Raw genomic sequence first — 13,208 nt, 5'->3', positions numbered from 1 at the left:
TAGAGCACAGGCTCAGTAGTTGTGGCGCATGGGCTTAGTTGATCTGCAGCATGTGGGATCTTCCTGGACCAGGGCTGCGAACCCGTGTCCCCTGCATTGGCGGGTGGATTCTTAACCACTGCGCCACCAGGGAAGTCCCTGCTTTGTATTATTATTTGAATGTTTATAAACCCTTGCTGAATCAAAAAGAATATAATATTTTCCCTAAAAGTTATTTAGCTAAGGCACTCTCTCTTAATGTACACCTTAACTGCCAATCGATTTCCTTATTTAAGTACTTGAATGCTCTTAGTAACTGTTTTGTACATAAAATGAATAGCTTTCTCATTAATCATTAATTATCACAGCATTTCACTCCTGCAATAACTTCAGCTGTCTGAATTTCAACCTGTAAAGCACAAGAGGAGAGGCTGGCTCTGAGTTACATCTATGATGCTTCCTATACTGGGAAGTGAGAATTCAGAGCACGACACTAAATCCAAATGAAGCCCTGTTCCTATTACTGACTTTGCCTGCTGGCTAGGCACCATGGCAATCTCTGTCATCACATAGCCTCTGGCCACACTCATGACCTGGGATGCCAGAAGTGACCTTGAGCTGACATTCTATGTCAGCTTCCCAAAGACAGAGGCTGAAGCCAAAATGAAGATTTGGGCCAAATCCCAGGCTGAAGTCACAGATACCTTGTGAAGAGCAAAGACACCCACACTGCTTATCTCATGGGTCCACAAAGAAATTTCCCTCACTGCCACCTTATCTCCCATGAGAGGGTGTTCCTTACCTTTACTGCCTTCACCACCATCCTTTTCTTTTTTTTAAATCACCTTCTCCAGTAGATAGCGAGGGAGTGCTTATCTCTGGGGAGTCTAGAGACACATTCCTAGTAAAAGCTCAGAAAGCCCCATAAAAGAATTATCTTCACTGCCTTCATCAGAATTAAGGATGAAACCTCAGATTCTCAACCATGCCTTGAGGGATGCAGTAAGCAATGTTCAGACTGGATAAGGAGGTTGAATCAGATGGTGCCACTGACCAGCTGGGTGGCCTTGGGTGAGCTACGTCACCCTTCTGACATTCTGTTTCTTCCTCTGCAAAAGCCTCAGGGGATTGTAATGAGAACCCAATGAGATGGTATCTTGTACCTGCATCTAGAGAGCACTCAATAAAGGTTAGATGTAGACCATGTTAATATGATGGGATCAGTATCAACCTCCAGCACTGCATTTGCTAACATTTACTATGTGTCAGGTGCTGTTCCAAGCTTTTGATATGTATTAATTAATTTAACCCTCTCGACAGCCCTACGATGGAGATACTACCACTATCCCTGTGCTAGAGATGAAGAAACTGAGGCACAGAGAAGTGAAGTCACCAAAAAAGTAGGGGAAGCTTGGATGGCCTCAGGGCTCGGCTGGAGACCCAAGAACAGAAAGGTGGTACATCACACCCTGAACTCCAGTTGCAAAGGATCGCCTTGGGGTGCTGAGTGAGAAGCTCACCTTGCAGAAACACAAAACCTTAGAGTTAAAAGAAACCTACATACAATTCGATACTCTACTTGTACAGCTGAAAAAACTGGTGCTGGTGCCCGGAGAGGGAAAGCAACGTGCCCAGGGCCACACAGGGACTTAGCAGCAGAATCAAACAGAGAACCAGGTCCCTTGGCTGACCAGTTCCTATGCTTTCCCTGCGTCTCAGACCCTTCCAGAGACCATAGATAGAATCTGAGAGGTTGCCAAAGTCCCTAAAATTGAGTTAAAAAATGACACCTGTGGAGTATTTTTCTGAGGAAATGGCCCACGTAGTAATAACAGCACTATAGCAAATGTTGATATTTATCAACTAGTAACTCTGTGCAAGGCCTGCTCGAAGCGCTTTACGTGTACAAACTCATTTGAGCCCCACAAGAACCCTATGAAGAGGGTGCTATTATTATCCCCATTTGCAGCTGGGGAAACCGAGGCCCAGAGAAGTTAAATAACTTGCCCAGGATCACACGGCTGGTAAGTGGCAGAGCTGGGCTCTGTTCTACACATTCCCTGAGCTGGCACTACTGGTATTATCAGAACAGACCCTCTGGGTAATGTGTTTCTTTCTGACAATAGATTTCCAAACAATACTTAAGAGTTTCCTTCATTTCAAGGCATACTTGAGGGATCCAGGTGTTGGCCCGGATCCAGGTGTTTCTTTATTGACACAGCTCTGGGAGTCAAAACAAGTCTATTTTCAGGTTATTTCAACAGACCAAGTTTCCTCCTTTCTCAAGGAAACAACCCCCTCCCTTTGCCCTACAAACCCTGGCGGGAGGGCGGCTCCAGTTCTGAACTTGGCTTCAAAGCTAAATTCCCAGCTGGGCTGAACTGGCACAGCCTGGCTGCTCAAAGAAAGCCTTCATGGCCGAACAAAACCCAAGGCTGGGAGATGTGCCCGGTGCAAGGAGCCCGCAATTAGGCTGTGACTGGGACTGATTTATTACCCTGGGATTAGATGCTGTGTAAGGTGTTCTGCAAAGAGCTGAGCTCTGGCCAAGTTACCAGGAAAATTTCCCTCGACACACACCTGACCATACACAGATAGCAAAGCCTCTCGACAGCTGGCAGGTATGGGGGCATGTGGGGGAAGGGAAGGACTCATACTTACTGAGCCCTTGCTACATGCCAGCCCTGGGCTGAGCACTTGATAATACAATTGCATTTGTTTTCCACAATGACCCTAGGAGGATGCTATTCTTATTCCTATTTTACAGATAAGAATATTATGGCTTAGAGAACGGGGGTGGGGGTGGGGGTGGTGGGGTGGGGGTGGGGGGCACCCACCCAAGGTCAAAAAGCAAATAGGTGTCAGAGGTGGGATGTGAACCCAGGCCACTCTGGCCCACAGACAAGGTGTCACAAGAGCTGAGGGGGAGTGGGGTGTTGGGGCCACAGAATGTTGAAGTCACAAACTCATGGCCCTTAGCATTCATCCATTCAATCCCCCCTTCCTACAAATGAGGATGGAGGCCCAGAGAGGAGAAGTGACTTGATAAGGCCACACAGCGAGTCAGGGCTGCACTGGGACTCTCTGTCCAGTGCTCTTCCCACCTCAGTGCACCATCTCTTAATGGGGGGAGGGGACACACAGGATGCTGTTATCTGAAGAGTGGAAGTCCTTGATTCCTGACAGGGGGGCCAGGGTCGCAGGGCACACTTACTCAGATTCCTCCTCTTTGGTTTCCTTCAGGCTCTCGAGGAACATCTCTTCGAGGAGGTCCAGCTCCTCCAAGGGCACTCGGAGGAGGGAGGTCACATGGCAGATGAGAACTCGGGCCCGAGCATCATAGCGCCCTGGAAAGAGAGAAAGAGCACGGGGTCAGTTCAGCTTCTAAGCACAGAGATGTTAACAGCAGCTCAATGGATGAAACCCAAACCTCAGATACATCCTAAGCACACAGCCCCGAGAACCAGTCAGCTGAACAAGAAAACAGCTTCTGGGGCAGAACAGTGTGCAACTATTACCCATATGGATCGGAAGAAAGGTGGCGTTTTTCACCAAATTAGCAAAGATCAAATTTGCACATCCCAAAGCTGTTAAGGATGCGATATCACGATCAGAAGCAAATCCAACTCCATCATGACCTAAAAGGCCTCTGGCCAACTCCACGGCCTCACCTTCTAGAATGTTCCTGCTGTGGAGCCTTTGCACTTGTGTTGTCTCCACCAACGGGAAGGCTCATTCCCCAGATCTTCTTGTGAGGCTCCTCCTCCTCATTCAAGTCTCTGTTCAGACACCTCCTGCCCAGAGATGCCTTCCTGACCCCCGGCCCCCATTACTCTACCCCTTTACCCTGCGTTTTGTTCCACACAGAGCTTGCCCTGCTCTGACATCATATCCGTTTACTTTCGTTTGTCTCTCCCCGTGAAGTATAAACTTTGTAAGTATAAACTCTACACTGCTTTATCTCCAGTCCTTAGGAGAGCGCTCGGCACAAAGAATAAATGTTCAATTAATGACCTGACAGACCTGGGTACGGATACTATTTGTGTGTCTAACCTTGGGCAAAGCTCATCCTCGCTCAGGTGGAAGTGGAAATAGTAAGTTATCTCACAAAGTTTTGAGGAGAGGACTCTGGGTCCATGACGGGTCCTTAATGAATGTTGCAGAACCAGCCTCCTCTGCTGGGTGTCTGCAGTGCTGCACGGTAATTTTATACTAAGGTCGTAGTAGCTACGATGACCTCAGCTTCTGCAAAATAAACCAGTTCCTTCCTCAAACTAGGGTCCTTAGAGCGAGCCGTGGTCTGGCAGCACTTGCCCAGCTGCCCTCGGCCGCCTCCCTGGATGAGGACCTGTCTGTGCGTCGGGAAATAGACACCACAGGCCATGTCTTGGGGTTACTGATCAGCTAAAGTTCCACGAATAAAGGAGCTCCCTGCTCCCTCCTAGGATCACAGACTATTGCACGTAGGCCGTAATCGACCTGTGGAAATTAACAAGCCTTGGCCATGGTGATTAACTAATGGCAGTTATTATCAGCTACTAATTCATACTCCATTGGTCAAGGCTGCCGTGATTCAGTTTCTGGAATATAGACTGCCAGGTGCACAGGTGATTAAAACCTCCCAAGGTATTCTCGGGCACGGGACTCTGGAATGTCAGCCTCGTGTAAGGGTCATTTCAAGGACCTTGACAGCCAGGCTGCTGGACTTGGAGCTGAGGTTCTATTTAAGGCAGGTGGTGAGTGGTGGAGGAGGGGCAGGAGTCCTGGGCTACCCAGGACAACTTGCCGGGTAGCCAACTCACTCCTCAAGGGCCAATCCATCCTGTCTCAATAAAAAGCCCAACTTGGGGTTCAGGCCAAAAGCCTGGGCATCGTTCTTGATTTTTCTTGTTGCCCCTCCTCAGACATCCAATCTACCAGCTAATGTTGACAGCTGCACCTCCAAAATGTATCTTGAGTCTGACCACGGCTCCCCATCTCTGCTGCACGGCCACTGTGACTGCCATCGCTCTTCAAGGACCAGCCATTGCCCTGGTTCCTCTTGCCCCACACTCTATTTGCCACACAGCAGCTTGAAGGATGAAGTCATAAATCTGATTGGGGTTCTCTTCCCCAACTTAAAACTCCCCAATGCACTTAGAATAAAATCCACATTTCTTCCCATGGTCTGCAAGACTGTACATGTTCTAACCCCTTCCTGCCACTCTCTACCACCTCACTTTCTACTGGTCCCTGTTTCCACCAGTATTTGTCCCACCAAGAAGCCAAGCTCATTCCTGCCCCAGGGCCTTTGCACTTGTTGTTCTAACTAGCAAGCTCCTGATCTGAGAAGGTCTGGGTGCATTCATGCCTGGAGGAGGTGGTGTAATCAAGATGACTCCTCCTCCTGCTACCTCTGCAGGGAAGGAAACCAGCACCCACGGTGCTCCTAACAGATAGCCGGGCACCACTCAAGAAGCTTCCATTCCTGATTGCTAATCTTCCCAGTGGTCCTGGGAAGCTGGTATTATGATGCCTCATTTTGCACAAGAGGGAAGAATGGGTGCAGAAAGGCTAAGAAACTTCCTAAATCAGGGGTCCCCAACCCCCAGTCCACAGACCGGTACCGGTCCGCGGCCTGTTAGGAACCGGGCTGCACAGCAGGAGGTGAGCGGCGGGCATCCGCTGCTCCCCACCACTCCCCATCGTTAGCATTACCACCTGAACCATCTCCCCGACCCGAGTCCGTGGAAAAACTGTCTTCCACGAAACCGGTCCCGGGTGCCAGAAAGGTTGGGGACCGCTGTTCTAAATCACACAGCTGAGAGAGCCGTGGAATTTGGCTTAAAACCCAGGATGCCAAAGTTTCTGTTCATTTCACTGTGGCTGCCTTTTAAAGGCAAATCTACTTGAGGGAATTCCCTGGAGGTCCAGTGGTTAGGACTCCGAGCTCTCCTTGTGGAGGGCCCAGGTTCGATCACTGGTCGGGGAACTAAAATCCCACAAGCTGAGTGGTGCAGCCAAAAAAAAAAAAAAAAAAAATAGAATAAGGCAAATCTACTCGAGTGAGTTTTGGGATTCCAGGTCAATCCCATGTGGTCAGCTGTGAATCCTATCTTCTGGGTGCATGGGATATGTGGGGTGCACCCACAATCCCAGGCATAGCCCTAGGCCATGGGCCAGAAACTTCAGCCTTTGTTGCGACACAGACTGGGGTTTGAATTTTCATCTGACTACCTACTAGCTGAATGGCTTCAGGCAAGTTTCTTTACCTCTCTGAGCCTCAGTTTCCTCATCTGTACAATGGGGGCAAGAATACCCTTTTAATCTGGCGTATGTTGAGATGCAGGGAGAAGATGCATGTGATGAGTCTGGCCAGCACCTGGGATGCAGTAAGTGATCAAGAAAGGGTGGCTAATAGTACTCTTTTCATGGTAAATTGTCAAATTTCCTCTATCCTTAGATGCTAAGAAGCCAGGGCTGCTGGGGTGAGGCTGTGAGCTGCTGCTGCTGTGTCAGCACGGGGAACCTTCGTCTCGCCTTTCCCTGCGGTCTGAGGACACTCTCAGGCCATGTTCATTCAACTGATTACCCAGCCTACTGCACTGCCATCCCTCGATGGACCAACTTTCTTTTTTGGCCGTGCTGCGTGCCTTGTGGGATCTTAGTTCCCCGACCAGGGACTGAACCCGGGACCTGGCAGTGAAAGTGCCGAGTCCTAACCACTGAACAACAAGGGAAGTCCCCCAACTTTTCTAATTGTACATTTTATGTAACATTTAGAATATTTATACCCAATTTCACCCTCAATGAATTTTTTTTTCATATAAAGGAAACCACACCTTACTCTAGTCCCACGCTCCTCCCCCCATTGCCCCGCTGGGCACTGGGCTGACTTAAAAGTCTGCCCAGGGTCTTCACTTTGGTGGGCAGAGCGTGGCTGGAGGGGCGGGACTTTTTTTTTCTTTTTAAATTTAATTAATTAATTTATTTTTGGCTGCATTGGGTCCTCATTGCTGCGCACGGGCTTTCTCTAGTTGTGGCGAGCGGGGGCTACTCTTTGTTGCAATGTGCATACTTCTCATTGCGGTGGCTTCTCTTGTTTCGGAGCACAGGCTCTAGGCGTGCGGGCTTCAGTAGTTGTGGCACGTGGGCTCAGTAGTTGTGGCTTGCGGGCTCTAGAGCGCAGGCTCAGTAGTTGTAGTGCAAGAGCTTAGTCGCTCTGTGGCCTGTGGGATCTTCCTGGACCAGGGATAAAACCCGTGTCCCCTGCAATGGCAGTTGGATTCTTAACCGCTGCGCCACCAGGGAAGTCCCAAGGGACAGGACTTCTAAGATGCACCCTGTCTCAGGGCAGGACTTGAACTCAGATGGTTTCGGGTATGACTCCTGCCTTTTCTCTTCACGGCTCATTTTGGGGGGACAATTAAGGGCGTCCAACGTGACAACAAGCTTACTTCAAGGCCAGTGGTCACGGGAGCAAAGGGGGCCCATCTGAGGCCCTCCTCCAGCTCCACCCTCTCAGCTGCTGGCAAGATTGGCCGCTCCTCTGGCCTCTACCACATGGGGTGCCCACTCTTCATTCTGGCCTCATCAAATCCCCTTAAAGTCAGCTGTAAGGATGAGGATTTTATCATTTTATCTCCATGTAGGAAGCAGAACAGCAGTTAAGCATGGACTCTGGAACCACACTGCCTGGGTTCGAATCCTTGCTGTGTGACCTCGGGCAGGTGATTTCACTTTCTGGGCCGCAGCTGCCTCTTTTGTAAAATGAGGGACAGGAATAGCATCTACCTCCCAGGGCTGTTGAGGGGTGTAAACAAGTTGTAAAGCATTTTTCTCGGGGCCTGCACACAGTAGGCACTCAATGAGCATCGGCCCTGGTTAGAACTACTCCCAGCACCTAGCAGACGGCCCGGCACACACAGTGGGGGCTCCGTTCTTATTTGCTGAATGGATGAACCAGCCAGTTTCAATACTGATAGCAAGCTTTACGAATCTTGAGGTTCCTGATGAAGAACGTAGCCACCAGCTGACAACGCGTTCCACCACGACCAACGGCCAACCTCTCAGACCTTTCTGATTCACTGGGGAGGTAGGGTTTGCAACTCAGTAAAAAAGACCAGGTCAGAAAGCAGAGCCAAGTTTGCGGTGAAGGTTGTTAGGTCTCATGCGGCTGCATGTCGTCGGGTTCCATGGCCTGGAGTCAATGTTATCTTTGGATTCAGAGTACAGAGGGCAAGACCATGCTTCAGCTTAAGTCTCCTGCGCACGTTCACCATGAGACTCACTGCCTTAAATGGAATTTGAAACTTACTTTGAAATGCCACCTCGGGTTACTTAACCTCCTGAGCCAAATTTCCTATCAGTGGGGATAACAGTATCTACTCCAGCAGTTGATTTGAGGATTATATACGATGCAATAATTCACCATCTGTGTACAGGACCTAGGAGAGCAACTAGGTAACTTATAAAGATTACCAACTGCAAAGAAACCAGCCCCACCTGAGACGGCCAAATTTTGGGTCCTGAATCCATGGTGCTCAACCAGGGATGTTCTTGCCCCCCGAGGATATCTGGCAAAGTATGGAGACATTTCTGGTTATCACAACTCAGGAAGTGCTACTGGCATCTAGTGAGTAGAAGCCAGGGATTCGGCTAAATCTCCTACATGGCACAGGGTGGTCCCATAACAAAGAATTATCCAGTCCCAAATGTCAACAGTGCCACAGTTGTGAAACCCAGTCTAGAGTTGGCTCAGATTTAGTTTAACCTTCAACATATAAAAGGCTTATTTTTCCCAGTTGTGTGGGCAAGAAGCTTCACGGGTTGTTACTGGATGAGGAGAAGAAAATGATTGGCATGCACAAAAAATTCCACCCAGCTGCCAAGATGGCATCGTTTTGTGACTAAGATCCCAATATTGTCAGTAAGGGTCAACCTTCCAGGAAGTTCAGAGACGTGCGGCTTTTTGTGTTGATTTCTTGGGCTGATTCCATGATTAATCACCCTGTCTCACACCCAGAGAGAAATGCAGTAGCACAGAGAGTCTTCTTCTGTGCTGTGTGTCCTACCCCATCAGTCTCTGTAGAAAAAAGATGTTTTAACCCTCAAGTTCAGACAAACCACCTTGTTAGTATCTAAGCTTGTGCTCTGAGGAAGGGACATCCATCCTTCTTTCTATCCATCCAACCTTCTATCCATTTATCCATCTGTTCCTCCATCCCTTCATCCATTCCTCCATCCCTTCATCCATCCATCCATCCACCCAACAAGTACTAAATGCCCACCACGTGTCCATCAGTGTTGCAGACACTGGGATATGATGGTGAACAAGCCAGACAAGGGCCCTACTCTCATGGAGCTTACGGGAAAGGCCTTGAACAACTGGCCCAACTATGACACTGACCTTCTCCTTACAAGATCCTTGACTGTGTTCTTAGGACCAAAGACAGTTTTGTTTTGCTCTGAAGTAGCTTCTGGCTCTTGCCTCTCATTTGTATTTGAAACTGAAGTTCAGAGAAGTTAAGTGACTTGATCAAGGTCACACAATGAGAGTCTCAGAGACAGGATGAGAGTCCAGGTTTTCTGGTTCCCAGGGCTTTCCCATTTCACCACCACCACCATGCCCCAGTGGCACTCATGGCCTGCTTCCTGCATGCCAGCTCTGCTCTGAGCACTTTACCTGGGTTATTTCATTTAATCCTCACCACTGCCCCATAAGGTAAAAAGTACTGTTTGTTCCCATTTAACACCTGAGAAAACCGAGGCACAGAGACATTCAGGACCTTGCCAAGGTAGAGCTTGAATCTTAACACCAGGCAGCCTGATCCCCAGATGCACCCAGTTCTTGGTCCCTGGTTCTTCATTAATAAGGATAGAGTTGGACATGACAACTGTAGCCACTCCCACTCCAGGCCTCCTTTTCTCATCTACAGACAGACCTCGTTTTACTGCTCTTTGCCTTGACTGTGCTTCGCAGATATTGCATTTTTTTTTGTTTTTTTGTTTTTAACAAATTGAAGGTCTGTGGCAACTCTGCATCCAGCAAGTCTATCAGTGCCATTTTTCCAACAGCATTTTTAAATTAAGGTATGTCCATTGTTTTTTTAGATACAGTGTTACTGTACACTTAAGAGACTACAGTATAGTGTAAATATAACTTTTATATGCACTGAGAAACCAAAAATATTCACGTGACTTGCTTTACTGCGGTGGTCTGGAACTGAACCCGCAATATCTCTGAGGTCTGCCTGTGTCTGATGAGAGGGTCGTCTAGATGGTTTGAGGGGCCACCTACCTCTGACCTCTGGGGAAATTTTGAGCCCTAGCGCCCACTCCCATTGGGGTCCCGGTGTGCCAGTGAAGCTGCTCCTGTTTGTAGATGCCGGCGTCTGGTGGGGCTTTGAGATAAACCAAAGGCACGCCTCAGGTGTTGTCAGAGACTGGTATTCTTTAGATACGAGGTATTATTATATTCCCGTGGGGATGCTGCCACATTCCTCAACCCCCGTGGGTAAAATCTGCTAAGGTTTTTGTTAATAGCACTTGTTTTAGAATGTCCAGCTCTGCCACTTACCAGCTTAGGCCAGTTACTTCACCTCTCTGGGCCTCAGTTTGCTCGTCTGGAAAGTGGGAGTGTCTACATGAAAGGATGGCTATGAGGACGATGTGAAACAATGCTTGACAGGGGTCGGGTACCATGACCAGCATTAACAGGTGCTTAATAAGTGGTGGTTATTCTCAAGAGACATTTCAAAGGCAATGCCGGTTTAGAGGCTGCCTACGAGAACACCCCTGGGAGGGAATGAAGTACCAGGTGATGACATTAGACAGGCTGTTTCAAACCCACTCCAATTATTCTGTGAGAGCCAGGCCAAGGTCACCCACAGCAAAGGGGGTAAGTTAAAGTGTCCTGGGTGCTGCTCCTGGGAGCTCAGGAGGGCTTGTGATTGGCAGGCGGGGGCAGGAAGCAGGCTAGGATGAACGTGGCTCACCGGGTGAGGAAAGGGAGAGAGTGAGGCCGACACAGGCGTGCTGGGGCAGCTTCTTCTCCCCCGTGACAAGGCGGTGGGGCAGAGCGCTGGCCCTGGAGGCCGGAGACTTGGTTCTGACCACCAGGCCACCTCTGCCACTGTGTGCTTCCGGGAAAGCCCCTTCCCCTCTCTGGGCCTCAACCTCTCCACCTGGAAATATGGGTGTCTCATCCAAGATGACCTTGACCTGCAAAATGGTAACGACGACCTCCAGCGCCCCTCAGGGGGCCGAGAGGGCTCCGTGCCTGTACAGCCCTTGGCAGCAGGCTGGGCGCCCAGCGAGCGCTCAAGAACTGGTGCTTTGCTGTTACCGTGATTATCACGTGAGCGTGTGTGTGCTGATGGGCTGCCTTGCTCTCCAGCAACCTGAGACTCAGACCTGCGCGCAAACCCACCCCTCACTCCAACAGCGTCCAGGACGATCGGATATTGTTATTCTTCCCTTACTTCTGTTTGGAAAAGAAAAAAGTGATAGAGCTGAGGATTTTCAGACCAACTCCACCACATCCTCAGACCACAACTCAGCCACGTGGCCTCACCGGCTAAAAGAGAAGTGTTACTTCAGGTGGTGCCCGCCTGAAAGCAGGGGCTGGGCCAGATCACCCTTGGGCTCCCATCTGGCTCTGAGATATGGAGTGAAAGCATTCTGTGCGGCTAGACTAGGGCCAAAAATATACATTGGGGTTTGAGCCTTAGCGCTGCACTTCTCAGACTATAAACTCCACGGGAACAGCCTGGGGTCTCGTGTAGGTGGAGAACCCGCTCGGCCCCGGCCCCCGTGACCCTCCTCTGAGCGTTCTTTCCAGCCGGTGCTCCTGCACACGCTGTTTCTGCTGTTCTGCTGTTCCTAGCCTAGTTCTGTTCTTCCTCCTCTTCTCACCCCTCCCGTCCCCGCCAAGCCAGGGTTCCGGCGGGGAGTGGGGGGGACTTCCCTTACTACACAGTGTAGAGGTGGTTGGGATTTCATTTTCAATTCCGTGCTCCTTCTCCCTGTTTGCCAGCAGAACAGACCTCAGAGGGCAGGAGCCAGACTCCAGAGCTACTCAGAAGGTGGAACCACAGGGCACCGTTGCGGAATCAATAAAACCGCTAAGAAGCACCACCCGGCGCTTGGCGTGAATGGAGAGCTTCCGGCTCCGCAGCTCTACTGGCTTCCCTTTCCTTTCTTGCGCCAAAAAGGCCACTGGGGACGGGACCACAGGGGCAACACCTACCACTGGCTTCGCTGGCTGAGGTGCAGATACGTGCCCCACAACTTATGAAATCAACTCACCATCCTTGAGTGAGAAGCTCAGAAGGTCCTGAGGGAAGAGTAACAGGAATTAGCAATAGGTTGATATGTAACCAGCCTGCTCATTTGACAAATATTTATTGACCCTTAAGAAGTGGGAGAACAAGGCAGACAAAATACCTCTGCCCTACATTCGAGAGGTGAGCCAGACAAACAAGTAAGCAGATAACTGAATAAATGTGTGAGAATTTCAGGGAGTCAGATGAAGGAGGGGAAGGGCTGTTTTAAATCTGCTCTCTTGACCCACCGATAGCCTGTGTCAAGCTTCTGCCTGCTTCAAATGCACACAGAGCAGATGAGTGACATGCCCAAGGGCACACAGCAAAGTTGCTGCTTCCAAAAGGAGGCACCACAGCTTAGCAGTCAGGAGCATGGGCTCTGGAGTAAGACTGCCAAGGTTCAAATCAGCTGTGTGACCTTGAACAAGTTACCTAAAGTCTCTGTGCCTCCATTTATCATCCTACCTACCTAATAAAATTGCTTTGAGAATTAAATGAGTTCATATTAGTAAGGTATTAGCATATAACAAGTACTGTTTAAGTAATAAATCGATAGTAAATATTCAATAATGATAATTCAACATTAGCTATGATCGTCATCATCATATGAAATTATGATGCAATATTTAATCTTCCAATTCCCCCCACGCCACTAGAAGCAAGATTCAGGCTGACTTTGAGAGGAAATTATCTGTTCTACTTTCCCTGGCAGCCGCCACCTGGGCGGTGGGTGTACCTGAGTGATCACCAGTGGGTCGTCCTTCAAGATGGGGTCCTTCAATAAAATCTGAGCAAACATGTCTGCTCCTTCGCCTCCCAGGCCGCTGGCAAAAGCAGTCATGGTTGGCAAGACAGCTTCGGATAAGTCCAGCCACTTCACCAGGCCGGCCACAAAGTCCGTGCAGAAGGATCTGAAAGACAGAC

At 49.4% G+C, this 13,208-nt stretch overlaps 1 protein-coding gene across 8 annotated transcripts in view; it reads right to left on the bottom strand.

The window, feature by feature from the left end:
* Positions 1-13,208, bottom strand: part of TMCO4 (transmembrane and coiled-coil domains 4) — a 92,688-nt gene that overhangs the window by 55,875 nt on the left and 23,605 nt on the right. For 7 of the 8 annotated variants that reach the window (XM_082448921.1, XM_082448924.1, XM_082448922.1 and 4 more), the window contains 3 exons: positions 13,021-13,195; positions 12,268-12,295; positions 3,194-3,326 (listed from right to left, as the gene is read on the bottom strand). In XM_082448921.1, the coding sequence (XP_082305047.1) occupies positions 3,194-3,326; positions 12,268-12,295; positions 13,021-13,195 (336 nt within the window). The remainder of the gene's footprint in view (positions 1-3,193; positions 3,327-12,267; positions 12,296-13,020; positions 13,196-13,208) is intronic. The other variant, XM_082448925.1, reaches the window with a different exon arrangement.

The sequence above is a fragment of the Balaenoptera physalus genome (assembly GCF_965194825.1).
Source record: "Balaenoptera physalus genome assembly, chromosome: 1".
Taxonomy (NCBI): Eukaryota; Metazoa; Chordata; class Mammalia; order Artiodactyla; family Balaenopteridae; genus Balaenoptera; species Balaenoptera physalus.
The sequence above is the reverse complement of the archived record's forward strand: the minus strand, read 5'-3'. Positions and strand labels throughout refer to the sequence as shown.